This window comes from Chlamydotis macqueenii, chromosome 1, assembly GCF_036417535.1.
Source record: "Chlamydotis macqueenii isolate bChlMac1 chromosome 1, bChlMac1.mat, whole genome shotgun sequence".
NCBI classification, from domain to species: Eukaryota; Metazoa; Chordata; class Aves; order Otidiformes; family Otididae; genus Chlamydotis; species Chlamydotis macqueenii.
This window is the reverse complement of record NC_141556.1, coordinates 191307195-191333628: the sequence shown is the minus strand read 5'-3', so window position 1 is coordinate 191333628 and position 26434 is coordinate 191307195. Positions and strand designations below refer to the sequence as shown.

At 42.5% G+C, this 26434-nt stretch overlaps 2 protein-coding genes across 10 annotated transcripts in view; one reads left to right on the top strand and one right to left on the bottom strand.

Annotated features, from left to right (window-relative positions):
• Window positions 1–12432, top strand: part of KL (klotho) — a 47707-nt gene extending 35275 nt beyond the window's left edge. Inside the window, exons 3-5 of the mRNA XM_086742115.1 lie at window positions 4121–4389; window positions 6970–8086; window positions 12095–12432. Of these exons, the coding sequence (XP_086598241.1) occupies window positions 4121–4389; window positions 6970–8086; window positions 12095–12432 (1724 nt within the window). The remainder of the gene's footprint in view (window positions 1–4120; window positions 4390–6969; window positions 8087–12094) is intronic.
• Window positions 12433–23256: 10824 nt separating this feature from the next.
• Window positions 23257–26434, bottom strand: part of STARD13 (StAR related lipid transfer domain containing 13) — a 302655-nt gene continuing 299477 nt past the window's right edge. For all 9 annotated transcript variants that reach the window (XM_086771983.1, XM_086771980.1, XM_086771987.1 and 6 more), the window contains one exon: window positions 23257–26155. In XM_086771983.1, coding sequence (XP_086628109.1) covers window positions 26038–26155 — 118 coding nt within the window. In that variant the 3' untranslated portion in view covers window positions 23257–26037. The remainder of the gene's footprint in view (window positions 26156–26434) is intronic.

Sequence of the window (26434 nt, the reverse complement as noted above, 5' to 3'; positions counted from 1 at the left end):
GAAGTGCAAAACATATGTGAACTAGACTCTCAATGGACTTAGGGAAAATTACTGTCTTATTTATTAATAGTTGTTTTCCATGTTTTAGATGTATAAATGCATATGTATGAAATGTAAGAATATATATGTGGAAAGGTAAATACTATGCAATAGGAGTTCATCTGAAGAGAACATCAGGCTGAAAGAATACTTTTTAAAATGAAAAATTAGAATCTTTTAATTCTGCATCATAGTGTTGCCCTTGCACAAATTTTACATTGGTACAGATCTGGACATCAATCACAATAATCTGAATTTACATCAGTTTAAGGAGAAATGAATGTTTGAGGTTATATAATATAAATTATTTAAATTATTAACCTATTATTTTTTTCCAAACAGTAAGAGAAATACATTACCTTGTATGAGAGTTACTTTCTATTTTCCCATTTCCTTGTGACAAAACAGATTTTTTTTCATGCTAGTAGTCAACAATAAGTTCTTGGGGTTCCCATTTCTGCTTTCGTTATCTTTTGATTTCTTAACTTACAATTCAGTAATTTCTTTACTTGTCTACAGTTTACTGTTTGGGTTTTAAAAACAGTATTATTGTAGCTATTAGTTCAGATGAGATAGCCATTGTGGTACATTGCCATTTTCATATTAAGGGATGGGCAAAAATGGCTTTCATTTTATTCTCAGCACTCATGAAGATGCAGAGGAGTCTCATGTTTGTTTCATCTGCTATTTCAGAAACCTAATTATTACAAGTAAATTAAAAGGTGAATAAATGCATGAGCCATTGCATCCAAAATGGGAGGAATGGAATATGAAACAGTTACTAACTATTGCAAGTACAGTATTACTAGTTTGCACGAAGTCAGATGAAGAGCTATAAGGGGTCATATTCCAGCTACCCATATTTCTATTTAGTTTGTAGATGGCTGAATATACACACATGGGGATCTGCCTTTTAATCACAGCTGACTGGAAACAATCTCAATTTACAAGTTTCTTTGCTTTTAGTGTGCCACTCAATAAATAATCATGACAGCAACTTGTCATATTGTTAGTCTTGTCATATTAATTTAAGAATACTAACAGTTGGATAAACATTTTACAGAAAAAAAAATAAAAAGCAGAGACAGACTGAATCTGCAGAAGGGACTTTGACATTATTGTGATGAAAATTATTGCACCCAACTCTTCTGCCCATTAGAACCTGTGAAATCCAGTGTAAATACCAAAGTTCTCTATGCACGTCTAGGGGACTTTAGTTGAGAAAGATCCCCAATGTTGTCTGTCTCAGAGACTGTGCAGTAAAGCACTGTAATGTAGAGGTTTGTGAGCTAATTACCACCAGATTCACTCCACGCTTCTCTGTCTAGATTAACAAGTAAGTGCACTTCTGGTGAAGCAAGCCTGTAGAATAAAAATAATTGGTGTTGAGGGCCTGGTGTCCACACTATGTGCATTCCCAAAGCCCATTTCTAGATTAATTGCACCCCAAAGGAACTGAGGTCATGCATCCTGAGACCACTCTGTGATGCGACCCGAAGTGTGGTAAGGAGGGAGATTTCCTCAAAGATGTGCTCCTGGTTTCAGTTGAAGAACTGATGTTGATGTCTGTTCTGATACAGCATGCTGTAGTCTTTTTTTTTTTTTACTTTCTCTCTCAGAAAAGATCTCTTTATTTGGGATTCACGGCCTTAAATCCTTTTCCTGTTTAGTATTATTGAACTTCTTTTTTTTTTTTTTTTCCCAGATACCATTTAGGTTATGTACAGTGAATAGAGCTGTAATATGAACTAGTTGAATATTAATTAGAGCTGCTGGTTAGTTGGAGATGTCTTCTCACATGGGTGGATATCTAACCACTTACTCTAAGGTCATATTCACTTCCTTGCTTTGTCTCTGGTGCAACAATAAATTGACTGTGTCTTGTAAAGCAGAACATGTTGACCAGGAGGGCATGCAAGCTCCTCTGTGCCATGTTGACTAGCCAAGGGGTTAGGTCATTATCTGGGGAGTCAGCAGGTTTGAATTCAAAGAGTCTTACAGAGAATGGGAACAGACAGGCCTCTTGTCAGGTCAGGACTGAGCTATTCTTAGATGTTTCCAGAGGCAAAACATAGATCCTTGGGCACCTTCCAAAGGGAAGCAGGGGCTGTGGGCTTCACGCACCTCACCGGAAAACCTGGGTTTTCAGGATCTGTATTTGATGCTTATGAGTCTGCCGTATTTCCTTGGACTATTTCTATACTAGTGAGCTAAACAAAGCGTGAACTAAAGTGCTGTTTAATTTTTAACCCAGTTCTGTCAGAGTTCTGGCCTGCACAGTAGCACATTTCTGTGCATGCTGTGGGTGATCGCTCAGGTCAGGGGTTATTTCCAGTAGGCAGAGCGGACAAGGCCACTCTGTTTCCAAAGCAAGGGCAGTTTAGGTTTCAGTCAGCCTGACTTGCACACCAGTAGACAAAAAAGGGGGGAGGTAGACAAAGGGAAAAGAAAAAGAATAATTTTCATTGTAGTTTTTCAGTAACTTGTAATTTGTGTGGGGTACTATGTTTGAGACTTCCAAACTTTTTGGAACTTTCAAAAATTTGTAAAGTTGCTTCTTTCATAGGTGATGCTTACAATCCTTAAAGAAGGATTTGAGGACAATTTTTATGAGGCGCTCAGGAAGTGTAGGAGTGCTGTGTGATGACTTACTGAAGGACTGAGATGCTGTTCAGAGAGAAATTGTCACTGAGACTGGTTCACAAAGTGGACCTGTATTGGCTTTTACTCTGCTGTTATGGCAGATGTCATCAGGGATGCGTGCAGCGGTTAGAAAAATACTGGCATTTGCCAAACACAAAAGAGTGATACCTTTAGGAGGAGAAATATTCCATTTCCTTAGACATTTTGTTATGACCTCTGATAGAGACTGAGCCAAATTCATTGCTTATTTAGCCACAGTTCATTTAATTGATTCAAACAGGGTTACAATCAAGAGTCCATGTGGTCCTTCATAACTGACTGTAGTGGGGTACATTAGTAAAACCAGGAAATTAAGATCTTGATATTCTGGTTACCTAAAATAATGCTTTTGGTGTTACTAGGCTGGAAAATATTATGTTCAATCAGTACCCAGTTTGGGTTGATAGAAGATGGTGAGTAATAAAAATAAACTCTGCTGGATGTGGAGCCAAATTCAAGTTCAAAAGAACGTTTAAGAATGTGCTTAAAGGCATTGCTGAATTAGGGTGGGTCCTATTAAGTAATTAAAATAAGCACACTCCTTTGTGCTTTCCTGAAGCTTAACCTTGCCCAGGAACATTTTGCTGAATCTCAGTGTTAATACAACTAAAAGTGAGCAGTATCATTTGGAATCTCAAAATAAAACTATAGTGCTGGCAGTACTAACAGATGCCAGTAGACCCTGATTTTAAACTATGGAATGTGTGGTGATTCTGAAAAGTCACACAGGTGACTTAGAACCTATACGTATTTTTAGAAATCCTTGAATATTTAAGCTGGAAAATGCTATGCCGGGAAGATGTAAAGAGACAGAATTATCAAATAAAGAGAGTCTTCCTGTGTTATCACTTCTTAAAATCTGTGGTGATAAAAATGCATCAGCACACCAAAACTGTTGTCCAGGTTTTATCAAGATGTATTTGTAGTGGAGGGGAGGATCATGAAGAGTATGACTTCTGTTTGCACTTCTGCTTGCACAGGGTCGTGCTGCCTTAATGGCTCTTACGCTACCCTGGAGTGAGCTGTAGCGTGTCCTTAGCCGAGCGCAGCGCAGTCGCTAGCTCAGCTGCTGCAGACACTTCCAGTGCAGCGTGCTCTGCTCCGAGGCTGAGGTTTGGCACGCCTGCTTAGCAGCATGGCTCAACCACTGCTGCACTGCTCCTCTTTCTAAATCTGGCTTGTTTCAAGCCACATCAGGTACCTCTACAGTCTTGCACAGTGCACCCGTGCCCTGGCAGCTCCCTGGGTGTGATTGAAATACCTTCCCTGAACCGTCTTTGAGGCAGGCCCCGAGATACTTATCTGACCTGTTTCATTATTCTTACACATGAATACTGCAAACGCAATCTACAGAGGAAAAACGAGCACTGCGATAAGGTTGGTTTTGTTCTTCCTTCAGCCATCCGGTACGATGGAGTGAATGTGTTTGGCTACACAGTCTGGTCCCTCCTGGATGGCTTTGAATGGCACAGGGGATACAGCATTCGGCGTGGATTGTTTTATGTTGATTTTCAAAGCTACGACAAGAAGCTGATGCCCAAATCTTCTGTCTTGTTCTATCAAAAGCTGATAGAAAAAAATGGCTTCCCACCTTTGCCTGAAAACCAGCCCATAGAAGGGATTTTTCCCTGCGGCTTTGCTTGGGGAGTTGTTGACAACTACATTCAGGTGAGTCTGATGATAATGATGACAGGCTGTCCAGCCAAATCAGTGCACAAGTTCATATTGATAAATTTGCTGGATGGAGTGTCTTTGCTGAGACATATTACCGCAGTTCTGCAAGGAGATGGATACAAGGCTTTTGTGCCAAACGCTGTGTCTTTCAGTCTTCACTAGGCTTTCTGCATACGACCAAGGAGATCCAGTCAGATTGAGATATGGTGAATAACACTGCAGAAAAACATATGGAATTGAAAGGGGTCTGATGCTCATCTTCCCTGGCCATGTTATGTGACCAGTTACTGGAAGTCAGTCCTTTTCAAATGGAAGTTGATTACATCTGCTAAAGTGTATTTCAACATATCCTGGTCGTGAAATGGGAAATATTACTACTTTTTCATGTCCATAATTTTAATGGTAATGTATTTGTCTGCTGTGGTAATATATGTTTTAAAAAACTTCCTGAAAGCTCTTAAAGCTCCAGTGGCACGTTTCTACATCTTATGCATATACATTCTGGTACCATTGCTGGAGAACTTTTATGTTAAAAAAGGTAATATTAGATTTAGATGACATTTCTGTATTCCTTTCTTGTAATTTTGTGCTGTACTGTGTCTGACTTTGAGGCTTTGGTGCCCCTGGATAGCACCTACCTAGGTCACAGGTTGGGTTCATAGCTCTCTTTTTGTTTCAACTAAATCTGATATTTCTAGAGAACCTTTCAAATTTTAAGATTTCATAGCATGTGTAAAAGTTGTAGCTTAGTTACGGTCTCTTTAACAGTTTGGCTCTGTAATTCTCAGATGCTGTTTTCACTTGCAGGCCTTCTCTAACCACAGTAAAGAGGTGTAGTTAAATTCAACACTGAGGCTGAATCCAAGAACAGAATTTTTAATTTAGATGAAAAGAAAGACTCCATCTTTCTTAATGCTAGCGTGTTGGGGTGCTTGTTTATTTTTTCTCACTCCAAAACTAAGATCTGACTTTGTTCTCTTGAAAAATACTGCAACCTCTTTAGCTGGTACACGATTTCCAATAAAATTCAACAACCATTTTCCTCCTAGCTCCCAGATAGATTAGGAATTGGAAATGGAATTGCTGCCTTTGGGATCGATAACAGCTATAAAGTTGCGGAGTCAGTCAGTCAAAGACAGTTAAAAAATCCCTCCCATCGCCAAAACCTTCAGAGCTGCATATTTTCATTTCAAAAGGCTATTCAGACACTTTGTGCTGTAAGGCTTAGGTAGCGTGATTTGTAGGTGCATCACAGTGGAAAAACTCTTTTGACAGCATTCCCACAGTATTAGTGGCAATGCATGCTTTAGTAGTCTACAAGGGACAATTCTCCAGAAAAGCAATTTCCCTCAGACCTGCTGTTTTTTATTACTTTCTTCTATAAGCACAGTACTGACCTCTCCGGAGGAAATAGCAGCTGATTTTCAGCAGCTTCTTTATACAGTGTGCAGAGCCTCAGCTACAAGTTGAACACTGGTTGTAGGCTGACACCTGCTTTTCAAACAGAGGGCAGGACAAGGAAATCTGAACTCAGGGGGAATATTGTGCCAAAATAAAAAAAAAAAAGGTAAATAAACACATGTGGGACCAGTATCTTGTAGTATGGATCTTTCTTGTAAGAGTTAGGCTAGAGTATGAATGAGGAGATTTTACCCTGTGTATTATTTTAAGTAATTAACTTTTCCATTTTCTAGTCCTTATCATGTTTATGATATTAATTAAAAAGTGAAAGTATAATTCTCTGGGACCCCGAGAAGCTCATCTTCTACTGTGTCCAGTATGTCATACATGCAAATGAAACCCTAAAGGCTTATGGGAAATGCATTTATTGTTGGAGTGACATATAGTGGGGTTTACTTGGAGGCCCAAAAAAAATTGATTCAGACATCAACAGCCTTCTGAAATAACTTGGAAATTAGTTCAGTTTGAGTTAAATAAAAAGGACATCTTTAGCAAGAAGGAAAAATTTTGCTTGTCAACAGAATTTGTGCTAAAAATCAAGTGCAGAGCATTACTCGTCTTTCATCATAGTCAGGAAAAGAGCTGAACACAGAAATGATTTTGCATTCATTATTTATTTTACTGCATTCAGGGAGTGGTCTTGAAACTGAAGCTACTGAGTAATTTACAACAGACAGTCTCTCTCTAGGCCCTTTGGTATAGCTTCTTAGTCTTGAAAGAAAAACATTTTAAAAATTAGTGTAGTCTTTGCTGAAGATCTGCTTCTCTGGAGATCCGTTGCAGGCTTAGTGCCTTATGCCTGAGCAATCCCTTATTTCCCATACAGGCTGGACCAGTATGGAGAAGATGTAAACATGGTGACTATTAGCATAAGCTTGTTTGGAAAACAGAATGAAAATGATATATAGGTTTGGTACTTTTCTGATGTCACATTTTAACAGAAGATTAATTCATTCATATGAGCCGGAGATGGTATTGTATCAGAGATGCAAGATAGGTGCTGAATGTAATGTTTTGACTAACTTTATCTTTCTACTTATGCCTGATGGTTATGATGTTCCCACCTACCTAGAACAAACAGCTTGAATCTGGCATGTTTCTTATTCTACCTAGGTAGACACGACACCCTCCCAGTTTCTTGACTCTAATGTTTATGTGTGGGACGTTCACCAGACGAAGAAACTTATTAAAGTGGATGGAGTTTTCACCTCGAGACGCAAGCGTCACTGTGTTGACTTTGCTGCTATCAGGCTCCAGATCTCTCTTCTGCAAGAAATGCATGTGACACACTTTCATTTTTCACTGAAATGGTCTTTAATCCTTCCTTTAGGTAACCTTTCTCTGATCAACCACACACTTGTACATTATTATCAGTGTTTTGCTAGTGAACTTCTCAGAGTCAACATAACCCCTGTTGTTGCTTTATGGCAACCTATGGCTGAGAATCAAGAGCTTCCAGCTTCCCTTGCCAAGTACGGAGCTTGGGAAAACCCAGAAACCATTCAGGCATTTGTTGAGTATGCCAAATTCTGCTTTACAAGTCTTGGGGACCATGTCAAATTTTGGATCACAATGAATGAACCGTCTGTGAAAAACTTGACATACACCGCAGGGCACAACCTGTTGAAAGCCCATGCAAAAGCATGGCGTCTTTATGACAAAGAATTCAGGAGATCTCAGAAGGGTAAAATATCTATAGCTCTGCAAGCCGACTGGGTAGAACCAGCTTGTCCCTTTTCCAGGAATGACCAAGAAGTTGCTGACAGAATTTTGGAGTTCGACATTGGCTGGCTTGCAGAGCCCATCTTTGGGAACGGTGACTACCCACAGGTGATGAGAGCATGGCTTCACCAAAGAAACAGTGTTGACTTGTATAATTTCCACTTGCCTTATTTCTCAGAAGATGAAAAGAAGTTAATCCAGGGCTCGTTTGATTTTTTTGCCTTGAGTCACTACACTACTACCCTTGTGGGCTGGGAGAAAGAAGATGCACTAAAATATGACCACTATCTTGAAGTTCAAATGATCAATGACATCACGTGGCTGCACTCCCCCAACAGAGCTGCGGTAGTGCCCTGGGGATTACGTAAATTGCTCAGATGGGTTAAATCAAAGTATGGCAATGTCCCAGTTTATGTTATGGCTAATGGAATTGACGACGACCAGAATATGGTGCATGATAAGCTCCGAGTGTATTACATACAGAATTACATCAATGAAGCTTTAAAAGGTAAGGAACCATAGACATAGTTTATATGTCACAAATCCCAGTATTAGTATACACTGTGTGACATAGTATGTTTAACTTTAAAAAAAGAAAACCGCTGTAGAATACACCATAGATGAGATGTTATTACAGCATGACAGTTTTTCCTTTGCTTTATGATTGATTGGTGGTACTAAACATTGGGAAGACTGACCTTACACATATTCTGCATAAGACAGCAGAACTTTTTTGTGGATTCAATAAATTTAAGTAGATACTGTGTGAGTAGCTCCACATGTATTTAGTCAGATTTTCTTCTTATTGCACATCTACTGTTGTTTGGCTTTGTTGCTTCTCTCCACTGATGTGCCTCAGGGCTGGATATGAGTTCTGTTCCTCAGCTGTCTCTGTATCTTATCCAACAGTGATCTTGGCTCTTCATAATAATTCAGCTATCTACCTAATTATGCCATTTCCTGGACTCTTTCCTGCTATTCAGAACCCAAAACAGTCTTTTTCTCTGTCTCAAAGATTCATAAATTATAAGGCAAGAAGGAGGCATTTTGAGTCATCCTGTCATACAACACACACTTTTTTTTTTTTAGAAAAGCTCAAGAACTGAATGAGATCATTTTTACTGATGAAGAATCTTTTACATTTCACTGTAAGCTATTGCAGTGGCTAACTATTTACTGTTTTTATACATAAGTGTAAGTATAGATATAGATAAAACTTACTTCTAATATTATTTTTTTTAGCTTCAGGTTTAAGCCATTTCATTGTGTATTTCCATGTCTTTTACCTGTGTAGGTATTCACAGACAGAAAACAAGCTCTATCTCGTTTATCTGTTTGATAAATAGTGTCCCTTACTATAAAACATCATTTAGAACCTTTCAATTATTAAACTTTTTCCCATTTGCCAGCATTCTTCTTGAGAGGGGTAAAGTCAGACCTGGAGACACTGTTCCTATCACAGCCACACCTGTATCTCAGGCCAGTATAACATAACCTCTTGCCCTTTTACTCCTCTTTCGTATGTCTAAGGAGCCCATTAGCCCTTTTGGCCATGACAGCAGGTTGGTTACGCACACTCTGTGGTTATCTACTGAGATTTCAAACTTGCATACAGATTCCTGCCCCCCGGGCAGAACCTCCTCTACAAAAGCACGATCTGCTTATTCTTTGACGTCCTCACATTTAGTCATGTTCAATGCCAGTTGCTTGCTTGGACAAAGCTTGCTACTCTAGCTAGATGTCATCCCTAATCTTTGTGTTATTTGCAGGCTTTATAAGAAATAGTTTTACTTTTCTTTCAGGTCGCTGCTATATTTAAGATAATTAAATATCTTAGTGCTAAAAGCCAATCTCCATGACCTCCAGAAACACACCTACTGTGACACTTACCAGCAATTCCATTTCTAGTCTTACCAGTTCTGTTTGAGACCAGCTGAAGTCTGTTAATTGCGGGCTCCCCTTGACCTGCTAATGTCCTGTTTCTTGATCCAAATGCCATGTAATACCAAGTCAGTTGCCTTGTGAAGTTCTAAGTATATTACATCAAACATCATTACTTTTATTGATCTGCTGATCTCGTAAAAAAAAAAGCTGTGAAGTTAGTTTGACAAGATTTATATTTCATAAAGCTAAGCTGATTGGCATTAATCATCTATATCTCCTGTAATTCTTATTTATCAAGCCTTGTATAATCTGTTCCACTCTTTTGCTAGGTAGTGAGGGATGGCTGGCAGTTCCATAATTCGCTAGGTCATCCTATCCACTCTTTTAAATATTGGCTTTAACTTCCTTCTCTGTAACTTCCACCTCTTTCAAGAATTGCTGAACATCAATATTAAGTGAGTTCCTTCTCCAGCATTTGAAGCACTGGGTGCATGTTTTCTGCATCTGCAGTTAAAAACATATCTTAGCTATATTAGGCTTATAGTTTTAACTTTTTTTTTTTCTGTATTACTTCTCTCTTTCCTATCACTTTAAACTGTACCAGTTTATGGCACTTTCATTTTCAAAGTGTGTGTGGGTATGGGCTTTTCTCCCAGTTCCTGCACATTCTCCTGTTTTTTTTACTGAACTCTGTCATTTGTACTGATCTGGTACCAGTATCCCTCAATCACTTCCTTCTCCCATCTTCTCTCGAGACTGGAATTAGTTTCTATGTTTTTCGAGTTAACCATCACATGTAAGCCATATTTTCCTATCTTTCCACCTTTGTCATGGATGAATATGTCCTTGCTAACTAGCCGTAATCATAGAATCATAGAATCTTGAGGTTGGAAGAGACCTCCAGGATCATCAAGTCCAACCATCAACCTAACACCACCATATCCACTAAACCATGTCATGGAGTGCCACGTCTACACATTCTTTGACCACCTCCAGGGATGGTGACTCCAGTACTTCCATGGGCAGCCTGTTACAGTGCCTGACCACTCTTTCAGTAAAAAGCGTTTCCTAAAAATACTTGCCCTAAAGCTCACCCTCCCACTTTTGACATACGCTCCTCCACAGTGTTTGGTCCATCAGTAATACGAGCTTTTTCATTCTCTTTTCTTCTTCCGCTATTGTATTGTGCTTTTGTCCATCTTGTCCTTCCAGAGGGAGCAAGCTCTTAAGCTTGGCATTATGACTGATTCAGGTTTCTCCAAAACTTGCTTTTTTTTTTTTTCTGCAAGACCCTGTGCACTAACTGAGCTGAATTATAAATCTTGTGTCATTACCTCAGTGTCACACTGGAAAGGAATGAGAAGGGATTTGGCACATGTGTGCTCTCGCCTTGAAGTTCCTGTTCTGCCTTCTTCTTCCTGCTGGTTTCGGGGACTGCACATGGCAGCATTTGTGTGTGTAGTGTTGCTCACCTGCATTGTTCCAGGGGAGCCAATAGGTTTCTGCAGATAAACAGCTCCAAAATACAGTTTGGGACCCTTTGGACTGAGGCTGTATTTTTAAGAGCTTTGTACAGTACTTAAGGACATTTTTGCCAATTGAAAACAAAGAACAGCAGTAACCATTTATGTAACACCGTTAAATCCACATGCAGTTTTACAAACCTAAACTCATTATCGTGGGTAGCAGCTCTGTAAAAGGGCAGAAAAATATTATTTAATTTTACATGTGAAAAGTAGGTTAGAGGTGTTAAATGTCTTGCATGTGGCTGCAGAAAGAATTATTTCAGAGGCACATGAAAATTCAGCAATTTTTAGCTTTCAGTCTTGTGTTCATCTGCAAGATGTTGATTTAATTTGTTAAAAAGTAGTGATTTTGAGAGATACAGTATTACAGTTTGCGTTTACTAATGTGGATTGATTGGTTTTGTCAAGTGGGACTGATGGATCAGGGTTAATGCTCCAGTGCTGGACCTCTTCCAGTAGTCAAGTTAGCAGTATGGATTTGGGACATGTTCTCAGTAAGGACTAATATCAGACTAATATCATGAATCAGAAACTCGGGTCAATAACAAGAGAGGACTATGGTTTGCATAACCTTTCCACTTGTACTGCTGATATCCCAGTACATGACCTTAGCGGGGGTGTCGCTGTGCCTTTGCTAGTGAGAAGTGCACCCTGATGTCATCCGTTCCTTGGCCATCCCCATCAGGAGGTGCGCTGCCAGGGAGAAGGAGCAATCAGAGAAACAGGTTGCAGAAATCCAGGTGCAGTAAAATCAAAATCTGTGTTATTTCGTACATAAAAAAAAGAGAGACATCTTTTCACGACAGGCTCCATGCTGATCATTAAACATAGTCATGCACTCACAGCTGTGTTTACCAAGCACAAGGAGATAAATCGCAGGATGCTCACAGATCACACTGTCTGACAGTGGCTGACAGATTCTTGCTTTTTATGAGAAGCACTTCTTGTAATAGATGTACGTGTACCTTACCTTGTTTTGGGGAAGAGAAGTGCAGATGTGGGTTTAACATCCCCCTGCCCCTGCTTTGTGTACTGGCGTATGGTGCTGTTCTTGAATGCCAAAGTGACATTTATTCATTTCTTCAACCCGCTCTTCTCTTTCACAGCTTACACCTTGGATAACGTTAACCTGCAAGGATATTTTGTGTATTCTTTTAATGACAAGACTGCTCCTAAATATGGTCTCTACAGTTATGTTGCAAATCAATACAAATCAAAGCCTTCTATGAAACATTACAGAGAAATAATTGACAGTAACGGTTTTCCTGGTCCTGAAACGCCTGAGTTGCTGTGCCCAGAAGAGATTGCCTCGTGTTCTGAGTGCCACTTCTTCCGAACCAGAAAATCATTATTAGCCTTTATGTCTTTCATATTTGTTGCTTTTATTGTTACTATATTCTTCATTACTTACTACTCCAAGAGGGTAGAAAGAAGGTATAAATAGAGCTGCCCCTTTGAATACATCACTCACTGCCCTTTTTCTTGCATCCCATTGGGAAATCTGAAATAAAAGCGCACAATGGTGTGATTGCTTTAGCACTAGGAAGGCATTTACATTGCCTAATACTGCAGAACATTGACACTGAGAAAAGATTGCTAGCATATGGCTTCCAGAAATTGTTTTCTCTGGTTTAGTACACTTGCTTTATGACTAGTCCTTAATTCCTTTGGTTGGAGTTATCTCACAGCTTTCCCTGGGACCTTTCATTGAGCAGATGGTTTCCCCTCCTTGGTTTTGCCTCACTGAGTTGGACAGGTGAAAGACGTTGTGAAGACATGGAGTGATGGAAAAGCCAAATTCTCCAGGAGAAGATTGAGGAGAAACAAAATGGTTTACTTTTCCAAGTTAGGAATTAATACTGATGTTGCGTGATCAGAGCCAATACCCGACTGGAGCAGGGAATGTGACTGAGCAGAGACGGAGGAGAATTGCACAAAGCAGGGCTGGGGGAAAGGACACCCCCTTTCCTAAAGCAGATGCAGAGTGGAAGAACAAGGGGACACGAGTCTGTGCTGCTGGGAGCTCTTGGTAATAACTACTGCTCGGGTTGCTGATGTCTGCTTCTGACTTAAGGATGTTATTGGGGAACTTCAGCTGAAGGAACTGTGTCTTTCTCAGTGGGGAAAGCAGCAGGGCTTATGTCCAGGGGCCATGCCATCTGATGGGAAGAGATGGGAAGGGTGAAAGGGTTTCTCTTTGATTTGCTCAGGAAAAAAAGAAAAAAAAGGCAGAGAGCAGGAACTAGGATATCTTTGCTGTCTCAGTTGTCAGAAAGCTATGTGCCAGACCCTGTGCCCCATACCCATGGAGGTGGCAGGGCTGGGGCAAGCTGCCTGGCCAGTTGCCTGCTGGAAACTTTTGGGTAATTTAGTAAGGCATGTCATTTGTGTTGAGTATGGAGGCTTTAAATACCAGTATTTTTGGTGTAATAATCCAGCACTTTATTGCTGCTTTTGCCAGGGTCTGATATCTCGGATCTGGTGCTCCAAGCCTCTTCCAGGTTGGCTGGAGGGTCTCCTTTGAACAATCAGATCTCGCCCTGGCATATCCCAAAGTATTCCTGAACATCTGAGGGCCTCTCGTTTTTCTCTCAGCAAGAGAAATTAGCAAAACATTAGCAACATTGTTTATTAGTAGAAATAGAGAATGGGAAAAAAACCCCTAGGTTATTTTGCCTGCCTTGTGCCTCACTACATTAGGAGTGTCCTCAGTATAAAGCAGTGAGGTCATTTTTTCTCCGCTCTCTATCTCTAGGCCTGCATTGCCTTCAGCTGTAATTGTCTTTTTATTGCTATGTGAATAATGTGACTCACTGGAAAGAATATTTTAAAGGAAATGTGCTCTGTGTTAATTAAGAATTATTTATCTACTAAAGCTGATTATGCTGTATTAAATGTGATGTTTATCTACTAGATGACTAGTAGATGACTAAATGACCTCCCAGGGTTCCTTTCAACCTGAATACTCTGTGTTCCTGTGATTCTACATTGTAAATTAAAACTTACATATGAAATGTAATTTTCATTTGTAACTTAAAATTCAAAATTCTATTTTTTCTTAAGTAATCTATAGAAATAGAAAAGAACTAGTATCTTATCATAATGATGAATGTATTTGTCCTCTAGTTCCAGTCTTAAAATGGTCTCTCTTTGCACTAATGTATATTTTGCTATCGAGACTAAGGTGAAAAATTCAGGGTAAATGATAAAGTGTTAAAAATATATGTAAAAGTTATTTATAGCCTGATATGACTTGCTGAAGAAGAGCAAATTTTAAATGGCTGTATATTTATGCATTGGTGCCTGGCATGGTGGGGATTACAAAGAAATAGCTCTCCCTAAATGTATGAAATGCCAAATGGCTGTCTCCATGGCATGGCAATGAATCACCTTGCAATATATTACCCCAGTAGTCAGATGCCTTCAGATTATGTAACAAAAAATGACATTCATTTCATACAAACTGGAGCCAGGTCATGCCTAACTTGTATGTTACGTGTGTGTATGTTGTAATTATTTCACTGTTGGTAAAACAAAAAATCTGGAGCTGATTTGTCTGAGAAGTCGAGTCTGTGTGCCTCCCCTGGGTTTGAGGGAGTTCAGGGGGCCTGGGCAGGGTGAGTCCAGAAGAGTATGGTTGCTGTGCTGGTGGGCATTGACACATCCTTACCCTTCACTGCCCGTTTGCCATCCAGCAGGTTGCTGCCCCGTGCTGTTTAGTGGCCCAGCCCCAGTGCCATGCATGAAACAGCAGTCCGAGCACGGAGGAGACGCCGCAGGCTCTTCCAGTAGAGGCTGGGTGATGTGTAACCACTGACAGGCAGATGGCACCAGCTGGATATCGAATTTGTAGGTCAATTTGGATTTGTTGCCATGAAGCTGTATCATCGCACCCACTCACGGTGCCGTGGCCCATAGAAATAACACAGCCTTTGGCACAGTTCCCTTCAGAAGAGTTTTTGAATATCACTGCAGAGCAGCAACCGGCTGGAGCTGGGCACAGCGGTCGCTGAAGTCTTTTCCTAAGCAGTCTGCCTGGGGTGGTGCCCGTGCACCACAGCCTGTAGCTCTCTGCGAACAAATTGCGCAATGATGAGCCAGGGGTAATACAGGCTGGAGGTAACGGTATGGTTTTGCCTCGGAAATCTGCTTCAATTTACGTATTCAGGGACCAGCATGAGTTTCTTGTCAATATTCTTGAAAAAAATCACTCTCCACTAACAACAAAAAAGCCCTTGAATAGGCAAGGATGTGGTACCTGGCCAAAGAGAACTGCGGTGTGCTCATGCAAACTGATATGGTTGTTGCCTCTGGCGATCAGGCTGTGGGCTGGGGGTCACTTCTTCCGTTTGGTGCCCACGTGTGAGCGATGATCTGGTGCTTCCCGGTCACCATCTGTGCATCTAGGGCAGAAATACCAACAGCAGCAAGGACTTTGTGCAGAGGGGATTCCAGGCTGCAGAGACAGCTGAGGGGAAGACGGTGTTTTGTTTTCTGAAGAGCAACTGGAGTCAGCCTGTGATGGATGCTAACATGCAGTGTCTTATGTAGACTAATGTCTTGCTTTTAACAGTGTTTGTAGAATGAAATGTTGGTGCCAGTTTGCTCAATGCTCCAGATTAAACATGTCGTAAAATACAAAATTATATTTTTATTCAAAATATTGTCGTGATGTGCGTGCAAAGCTGCTCTTTTATGTCTTGAAAAGAATGTGCAGAGCGACTGTGGAAAGGACGTCTTTGCTAAATGAAAGAATGAATGTTACATTGTTTTTATAACAATCTCAGAAATGAAATAAAGATATTGTACGTAACAAATTGTAACATGATCTTACTGTTTAATCTGTCCGATTTCTGTGTCTGGAACACGAAGTACAGAGTACCTCAGGAGAGGCTATTATGATAACTCTGCAAGGAGTTCCTCTTGGTGTTTGTTTTTCTAGTGCCACATCAGTAACTGTAACTTTTGTTGGAGATTGCTGGGGCCTGTGTCTAAATAGAGGATTTTTCCAACAGACCTAGGGCTTTGGAGGGGTTTTGGTTCTTTTGATATTTTTTTTTTTAATATAGAGTGGCTATTGCTATTTAAAAAGCTTGTGGAAGTAACCATACCAATGTAAGAGTGTTTTGTTGCAATAGCTTATTCCATACTAACACTGCAGTAGATTTGACAGCTTTTCTGTTCCAGTACGGTTCCTCACAGGCTTGAAGGATTTTGTCAGCATCATTGTGGCACTAAGCAATCAGTCTGTGGCATCGTTGTTAAGCATCCTAAAGAAAGTAAATGTCAAGGTTAAAGGAAATGGGAACCAAAAGGGACAAGACTCATGAGACAGTGGCCATACAAGTGTCAGCATGTTTAAACACTGGCCCTTCACTCTTCTCCTTGCATTGTTTTTGTTTGCTTTTGAGTCACTTATTCAAGGCGAAGAGTCAGTTTTAGGTGCTAGATTTCAGCTTCAACTGGGGAAGTTCAGTCTTGTTCCTTCATCACCCTTGCAAAGCTGAGAAGAGGAGGCGAAGAAAAGAACGGGGGAAGCTCTTCCCATCTCTGATGTGCTGCTCATGGATTGCCAAACCCCCCTTCGCCAGCTGTCACAAGGCTGTGGCTGCTGCTGGATGTTTAAGCCCACCCTTTTTAAGATTGAAAAAAGAAGGAATAACGAGGTGAGATGAAAGTGGCAGGGTCCAACATATGAGAGGTTTTTATTTTGTTCCGTGAGTTGAACAGAAACACTACTGTCAAACAGTTCTGAGAAAATTAAGGTTGTTAAAAAACCAGAAAGTTGAAATAACAGCAGCCTACAGCCAAGACACTTGTGGGTGCTGACATTTTGCTGGCTATTATTTTGTGATGCTTTGTGTGTTTGTGAAGGAGTGGCAAAAGGACCAGTAAGGCAGAGAGAAGCCAGGGAAAAGACTAACGAAGGAGGGCAGAAAAGCCACATGTACAAGCTGATGCATGAGTTTCTTGCCCTAGGAGCCAAGGGAAAAATCCCTTGCCATGGGACTTTGAATATTCTTTATTAAAAAAAGAAAATTAAAAAACCAAATCTACTCTGAAAACTTCCTACCTAGCATATTTGTCCCTTAATGATATACCTCCTACATGATGAATTTTGCTGTCAAAAGCCTTTTCCTTGTCACAAGAGTTACTCGCAACACAACACAGCGAAGTGTTGTTGTTCGATCCCAGCTCTCCTGAGCTTGTTTCTGGCCCAAGTCGCAGGAGGCCCATGGGGTCTGAGGTGCAGGAGAGGTGGTCGCTGTCACTAGCACTGAGCAAAGCAGTGGGAATGACAGTGATGATGTATTTTAAATACTGCAAAGTCACATCAAGTTGGATTAGTTTCTCCTTTAGCTCTTTATTTTGTTAGTGGAAAGAGTTTCTTTCTTACTAAGAGAGTAACACACAAGACTTTGGAGGTTTTCTTTTTTGGCAGAGAGGGATGAGTTTTAAGTTTTCCCCCCTAACCTGGGATGTATGGTGTACTTCACACTGATTATGTTTTTTTATGGCATCAGCAGGGAAGGAGAGGACCTGGGCAGTGCCTTCTCAGTCCCACCTGTTTGGCTGTTGGGAGCCAGAGGAGCCTCAAAGCCAGAGCTCCACCCTGGGCTGTGCCCTGCTGGGGTGTGTGTCCCAGCTGGAGCGGTGCCGAGCCCCAGGTGCCTCCCAAGGGGGATGTGCGATGGGGCCTGGAGGAGAAGCAGAGCCAACAGTGGGATGCTGGCTGAAACGGCGGCTTGGCTCTCAGCAGTGAGCTGGCTGTTGCATCGCCGCCTTCTGCGCTTGGGGCTCTGTAACAGGCTTTCGGCAGTGCTGTAAACTAGCAGGGCTGCACAAGCACACCACCTGACCCAAGAAAGCTATTTTTCCTCCCGCCGGAGGGAACTGCGAATTGGCCGAGTGTTTAGTTCAAGAGGTGTAACAGTATAAACTACCTGCGCTGTAAAGTTTTACGAGGTGACAAAGTTTGGTAGTCTGGCAATAGCACAGTCGAGCTGCAGGCCATTGGATGCCCTGCCAGGAAAGAGCAGGGAGCAAGCTGGCGAGGCGGGCTTCCTAGCAGGCTACGGCCCTGCCGATCAGCCCAGAGGGTGCCCCAAGGGGTATGAGGCTGCTGCTCCTCCAGCCTGGGACAGGTGATCCAGGGGCTTAGTGCTGCCTGAAGAGCAGAGCAGGGCTAGCTCCAGCTCTCTCACCTCCTCCTCCTCCTCCTTCAGGCATGTATTTATTTACATTTGGGCTATGAAACGGGGAGCTAAAGGCATGAAATAGGTATGCCAGGGCATATAGTTTATTTAGAAGACCAAATAATGTTCCCAGGCCTCACAGATTTTTTTTATTGATGGTTATTACTTTGCAGCAACCCTTCTGCCTCCCCTCTCTCCACTGGGATCAAATGGATCTTATTTCCGAAAGCTGAGAAAATAAACCTTCATGAAGTCAGCTGCGAGTGTTGCAGTTGCCTCTTCCAGCACTAGCTGAGACTTTCGGTCCAATTCCAATGGAAGTTTGTGATTTTAGGTACACACTTGTGACGCATTTGTCAGCCACGTTGCTGCGGGATCCGTGAGCAGATGTTGCCTTTCCTTGCACCTCACATCGGGAGGCGGCGGGGTCCTGCACGCAGCAGCACGCGGTTGCTCCTGCTTGGTATTCACAGGCACGTTCCTCCAGCTGGTGATAGGTTATTATTGGGCTGGAAGAAAAATAGTGCAACCAAGCTCCTATTATTTTCTCCTTTTATCTGTTTGGTCATATTAATGTGGGATAATCATTATATAAATGCACAGGAGACGCAGTCAAGGACACATTTATTTTTAAAGTCCTCCAATGCTCTTGCACTTCAGTCATTCATCTTCTGTCTTTAATTACAGCAAGTGATCTCAGAGGCACTTAAAAGATTGAATTACTCAATTATTTGAAAAACCCAAATGCAATAACTATATCTCTTTTCTGATAAATACCAGTGATTGCTGAGAAAGGTTGCCCAAGGCAAGAAATACCGGGAGGCCAAAGAGGCCATATAGTAATGTATTTTGACTTAGCCTTTGATCCCCATTTAATTTTTCATTATTTGCAAGTATTATTTTCACTTGCATTGGTAATAACCACAAACTTTTCCACTGCTGTCCAGGTAGTTTCAGCAGTGAGATGAGCGTCACTGCTCAGCTGATTCACAAGGGCCTTGGAATCTCTCTAAGTGTAGAGAGAACTGCACCAGACCACTGGATGGAAACCCCAGCTTAAAAAGACGTAAGGCCATGGTTGGGAATCGGCATGGCCAAGGGGTAAACCCCATGGAAGGTGATGCTTGTGGATGGAGTTTGGTTAGTGTTTGGGAAGGGGCTGTGAAAAAAACACCTGTGGTGGCTCACTCTGTGTTTGGGTGGGTTCACAGCAAAGCCGGGCGTACATCCGTGCCGTGCTGTTCCACAGTCTGGCTTGGGATCTGCAGCCTCTTGGGAAGCAGAAAAGGTGGCCTGCCAAAAGTCGACTCTGAAATGGTGCTCTCATTGTCCCACGGCCCCAGGAGGGAGCTGTTGGTGTACCCTGCAGGTGGGCGTTGCTGTCAATGCTGCCACAATGCATCTGCAGCAGCAGAGTTTGTCGTAACTCACCAGCAGCCCTATTGCTCACCCCAAATACAGCCACTGAAGAATGGGAAGTTTTCCCTAATTTTTTTTTTTTTTTTTTATCTCTTTTGCAAAACAGTAGATGTGTGATGAGCCCAATGCTACAAGCCCAGGGAAGGGACTGGCATGAGCTCTCCTCTATGGACCAGGAGGAAAGGGATGTGACTCTTCAGAGTAAGAGAAATCCAGGCTAAAGAGCTAAAATCCTGCACTTTATAGGACCACTTCTGAATTCCTTTTTGCTTGGGAGTGAGTCAAGAGTGAGCAAAACACCAGAATAGCTGTGTGCCCAGGGCAGTCTGCTCTTACAGCCATGGTGGGCTCCTCACTTGTGACAGCCAGCAGTGTGGCACCTAGATAGGTGTTTGGTGTTGATCAACACACTCTCTGCTGTCAGCTAGTGCCATGGCAAGTCTCTAAACTGAAAGAGCCTGGAGGAAAAAAGAGGACTCAGTGTTTGTCGTCAAGGCAGATCAGCTGGGGTGCGTCTGGTCCTACTGCTGTGAAGACCAAGCCCGCTGGAGTTGGTGAGGTGCAGTGGGGCGGCCAAGGCGGCTGGCAGACCCCGGGCTGCTGCCCGCTTGGGTTTGGGATAAGGCGGCATGCAGGCACCCAGTTAGCATCTGTCCTGCATGCATGGCAGGGCACTGCTGCCCAGCAGATGTTGCTGAGAGGGTTACAGTCCTCTGCTCCACCTGTGGTTCCCACATTTATTTAATTTAAAAAAAAAAGAAAAGTAAGTAGTTTGATATTTATCCTCTCAAGGAAAAGGAGTCCAGCAAGAAGCATGCCAGGCATGGTCTGGGGAGGGACAGATAGCCCCGCGGCTAATTTGCTCCCATAAATCGCAAGCTGTTGCAAATCCTCACTGTAGCAAGTGCTGGCTCCGTGTTTCAGCCATGTGTCTGTCTCTGAGCTGCCCCGAGCAGGTGAAAGAGAAAGAGCAGAGTCTGCAGTTTTAGGATGAGTTTCCCTGGTGCCCTTTTGCAGAATCAAGTATTTTGAATAAGAAATAAGCCATAATCCTCTAGCTGGCTGCCAGCGGAGCTCCATGCAGCTGCTCTGGCCAAGCAGGGCAGGCAGTCTCCTCTGAAGCAGGATCTCCTGCTGCAGAAGAAGGTATTTTCTTGTTGAAGCGCAGTCACAGCTGGGACCCCATCCTGTCTCCTTGCAAGCTGCTGCCAATGAACCTCTGCTCAGGGTAAAGAGCAGTTCACTGCTTACCAACCATGGCTGCCTTTAGCCTCCCTGTCTCGCCGGACACACATCCCCTGGGAGAGGATCGAAAGCCCCGCGATGGGGCTGAGGAGCACCTGTGCTGTGCTACAGGCTCTTCAATATTTTCCCGCTTTTGTCTTCTTGGAGGAGAAAAGCAGAAACGATCTCTTCTCAGAATTTTGTCCCTGCTGTGGGACATGGGACATTTGCAGACTGGAGCCCTGGCAGGCTGGCAGTGCCTTACTCCTGCCTGTTGCAGCTGGGGCCCCCTCGGCCACAATCACCCTGCCCTGAAGGCTGAACCCTGTGATCCTTCCATGCAGCCTGCGCTGGGTGAGTGGGGTGCAGGCTGGAGCCCAACCTGCAGATGGGAATGCTGCGACTGAGTGGGGAGGAGGGCACGTTGGCCTCGAGCTGGGCTTAGGCAGTAGAATCATAGAATCATAGAATCTTTAAGGTTGGAAAAGACCTCCAAGATCATCAAGTCCAACCATCAACCCAACACCATCATGTCCACTAAACCATGTCCTGAAGAGAGCAATGGAGGGGAGTGGGAGGTCAGCAGTGGGATAGAGACCCCAGTTTCAGAGTCAAAGGGGTGGAAGGAGATAAGCATGCAGGTTACTTGTTCTGCAAGAGATGCTAACCTTCGTCATAAAGTCTCTGGTGTCTGGGTCCCGTTGTGGATTAGGAAAGGTATCTGGGAGTGTGTGAGCCCTCCCCAATATGAGCCTATAAAAGACAGGCAAATAGTTGTCTGCAGTGTTGTAATATTTTCCCTGTTGCTTATTAACCCAGACCCACAGCTCTGCGCTGTGTGAGCGGTCAAGTTCCATGTACTTGTGTGTTTGCTGAGCTGAGTTTCTTGCCCACTGAAACGGAACAGTCTGTAGTCACACAGTGCTAGGTGGGATCTGCTCTTCATCCATTGATGCTTTGGGGAAAAATGTTGGCCTTCTACATGGTGTAGCTGAGTGACCCATGATGCTGAGGGTCACAATTTAAATTTTAAGTTTTAGGGAAGTAACTTTGTTCTGAATCTGGGGTTTGATGCCCCGTATTCCTGGTCCTGGCACACCATGAGGTGCAGCTGCTTGTAACAACATGATCTGCTGGGCCTAGCACCCATCCAAATGAAGCCCTTGTGCAGCTGTGACTGACACACACATCTGGCAAGGATGCCATGCCATGCCATGCCATGCTAAATCCCCAAGGGATGGTGAGTGGGCCGTGCCAGTTAAGAGCTGCTTTCTGTCTGTCAAGGTCTGTGTTCACTCCCCAGCTCTTCCACGTCACTATTGAGCTGAAGCAGCAGTACCAGTTTCCATCCTCTCCCACTTGATTTGCAGGCTCCAGCAGTCTCCTGGGTGTTTCTTCCAGTATTTTAATCTCACAGTCATGTCAGTTACGTTCAGCCTGTGCTCTCACCTAACAAGCACCTGCTATCTCTTAGGCATGCTACGACCCTCCAAGGCTCACACCAGTTCTGCAGAGCAACTGCATCAGAGGGATGCATTGCTGGTGACTCCTGCAAGGCGCTGTGAAGAGGATGAGTGCCCAAGAATTCAATATTATAAAGACCGCACATACTATCAGTGCTGTTAGGGTTAAGACAGTCTGTTTGTCCTGACATTGCTGCGGGTGGGTGAGAGGGAGAGATGGGAAGGAGCCCACATCACATACTGTATTTTTTTTTGCAAGAAAGGATGGACTTATACACATGACAATCTGTGCCATGGCAGAGAATTGGAGCAAAGTGCTTACGTTCAGTCCGAAGTTTAATACTGAGCTTTTCCTGAACGGTGGAACATAAAGGCTTATCCCCTCCTAGGTGGTCTCTTATAGCTGAGTTGCTGGTCAGCATCCTGTTTTCTGAGACTCTGCTTCTTTTGATAATTCAGGTGAGAGTTGGAAAGATACAGCCCCACCCAAAGAGACATTTATTCTATCTGTAGATATGTGCAAGACAAACCACAGAAATCACTATCCTGCTGTTGCATTTTTTTCTCTTTTGCAGTGGCTTGATGAAGTTGAGATGGCTGAAGTCTGATAATGTGAACCCGACATTCAGCATCCCAGCTCCACGGTCACTCCTATGAACCTAGACTTAGATTATTAACAAGAACATTGACCCAGAAACATGGCTGAATTCAGTGGGAGTCAGGGGCCTCAACACTGCTGAGGACCTTTCTTGAGCCAGTCATCCTAGCTTAATGGCTTCTTTAGAAAACATAATCTTTGACATGAAACTCTTGTATAATTCAGGACACTATAGGATGAGTATAATGGACAACAATATAATTTTAGGCCTAAAATAATTAGTGAAGTTCCATATCAGAACAGCTTAGTGCACAGCAGATTGTGTTTCTTGTGCCAATGGATTAAATGAGCGCACAAAGGAAACGTGATTCTTTAGTGTATGCAAATTTATTCAACTCTGCAATTATTTATTTACAACTAATGACTGATACCAACAGATGAGGTAAAAATATGAGGTATTGATATGAGTATAACATTTAAAAATGCAATTATCATAATGTATTCTCAATGGCAATGTAACAATACAAAATACTGTGGTAGCTGAACGGTAGACACGCCATAATGTGCATTTTAAAGAAACCTTATTCCATTGATACATGGCTTAGAGATGCTGGAGGAACATGGTGGGGCTTCTGCAAGGGTAGGGGGACAACCCTACCTCACCAACGGTGGCAGGTGGCACAAAGCCCCTTCCAGCTGAGCGATGACTTGTCAGACAGGATAAAACCATTGTCCGGGTTTTCCCTTCATTTCCTTAAGAAATTATTTACTGTCAGACAATGGCCATTCCTAGGGCCAGAAATTCTGCGTCCATTAATACTGAGGCACTAGTGTATTCATTATGCAAACTAATGTAGCAGAAGTGCTCTAATTGCTCATGTTTCACAAAAAAAGCCAGCACAAAACCTGCTGCCATGGCTACAGGCATTTGGGGAGGAAGTGCCGCTTTCTGGGATGGCAGTCCCACTGGAACCAGGGGACTGGCCTCGCCCCGCCAGCTCACAAGCTCCCGCTTGCTCCTGGGAAGGCTGGATGTGGGCAGCCAGACCTCAACACAGCCATGTAAGGGTGTGAGGGCTCCCCTTGTCTTTAAGACTTAAAAACATGCAATAATTGCACCTTGCACCTATTGTTGGCCATAAACTCAAGGCAGGAGCCTACGGGCAGCCAACCTCCCTGATCCTATCAATCAGTTGTACAACACCACATGCGTGAGACAGAAAGAGAGGCAGCTCACAGCGGGGAAGATAACAGTGACATTTTTGGGGTCCAGCTGCTCCCTGCCCAGGTCACCCTGCCGCTGTCCATCCCAAGCTCCCACCAGTTTGCTTCCTTGAATTGCAGGGCTGACCCCACCAGCACAGCCCTTACACGTGCACATGATGGCACGTGGAACTGTGCTCTAGCAGCAATCAAGGACCGCACACGGTCCACTCCAGAGCCCCCATACCTGGGGCAGATTCAAAGCACTGGCCGTGCCACTGCATGAAAAGACTTCTCCATTTACTCTGTAGCTTCATATAGGAAATTCATCCCACTTAATTGACCTCATACTAAATCTTTGTGGATTTTGTTGGAAGGACTGAGCTAAAACACTGGCTACGAATGACTCAGCTGGTTTATGCAGCAATAAATAAAGTGAAAGTGAACAAATGCGATTAATGAAGAACAGTATTAACAGGCTTGTACATTCTTATTGATTCATAGATGTAATATAATTTTTGGTCTTGGGTTAGTTAAAAACAAAACAGAACCCTGCCTCAAAGGTAATGTCGACAAATTATTATTATTACTTTTAAAGCATTCTTCCATTAGCAAAATAATAGGTCCCTGACAATGAAATGATACAATAGGCTTAAACAGCTCCTACTCCTCCTACTCAGGGGCTAGTCCTGCTCCCACCAATGCCTACAGAGGCAGGATCATGCAGATCAGTGCAATATAATATGAAAATGCTTGCTGTTACTATAAAAGCAATCTTTCCAAGCATAGTCTGCATTTAGTCTTTTACATCTCCAAGATGTGTTTAAAAGCTTTAAAAAAGTTTATTTATCTGTATAGTTAGAATATTAAAAGGCATGGTATTTATCTGCACGTCTTTGTGGCCACTGGATGTGGAAAATCTGCTTTGGAGTTTCTTAAAAATTCGCCATCTCTATGGGAGAAGGAAAGAATGGCACAGAAACACGTACTCAAAATCTAGACAAAATGCTAAAAAAAAAAGATTTACAGCTTAATAACTTACCAGTCTGATTCCAGACACCTCAGTACACACAGCGTTAGCTTGTACTCTCCAAGAATGAGCAGTTACTATGAACAGAGTGAGGTTCTCCAGCAGCAGATATACCATTAATTAAGGCAATAGGTAAGTTTTCAACACCTTGTACACAAGTTTTCTGCAGCTGAATATAAATGGCCTTCAAAATGTCTATCTCAATTACATTTCCATGTATTTTATTTGGTGAAACTGATCCACTCCTCCTTATTTTTAAACACACAGTAGCCTCCCTTCCTCCTTAGTTCTTTTAATTCTTCCTACATCTGTTTCCAGGTACCTTCTTCTCACAGCGTACACAAACACGAAACGTATTTGAGAACAGGCATTTCTGTTATCACACGGATTATGCCCAGTTGCCCCGTGATAATAGCAAACACAACTTATGTAGTAGTGACACACGAAGAAACAAGTGACAGATTCATTTAAGGACCGACTGATGCAAGTGATTTGCACTGAGTTATATACAAAATAATTAATTTATACATATACATATATATAGATAGATATAATATAGATAAATATATACATACTGTACATAAGTTATTTACAATTAAAATATGCTTCTTAGAAGCCTTTAAATACCAGAGTTCTGTAACACACAAGTAATGGCAATAGCCTGATTTTAAAATAATAATGATAAAAGCTCTCTGAAGAAATGTTTACTTCAATAATTGAAATTAATACAGAAGGGATGTGGTGGGGGGAGGTGAAGTCTCCAGAGTAAAAGAACTTTCCTATAAAATTCCTCTTTCACCTTTGTACAGACCCAGGTCTGGTCAGATTTCTGCAGCTTAAATAAGATCTTTACTTTCAGCCTTCCTGTTCCCTGCCAGACCCCGATTTATGCTCACATGCTCCCAGGAACACTTCCTCAGATTTTCGTTTCTGGTCCCTCGGCAATCAGAGGCTGAAATGAGTTTCTGATCCTGGCAACTTCTGCTGCACACAGATGTCCAAAGCCTTTGTTGTACCACTCTGGGGAATGTCCTCTGAAGAAATGGAAAGGGAATTATTGAGAAACTCAAATACTCAAGAAAAAATGCACTGCAGGAATGGGCTCGCCATGCTTCCTACTCCCCGCTGCCCACAGTGGTGGTGGGGACTTCAAAGACTTGTCATTGTAAGCGCACTCTGAAGCTCTCCCTTGCAGTAATCAAATAACCAGATTTTATTTCTATGATCACATCACAACAGCAGTAGACGCTGAGCAGAGAAATGAGCTTGGTGGATAGAAAAGACTACAGGAAGACTCCAAAGCAGCAAAGGCA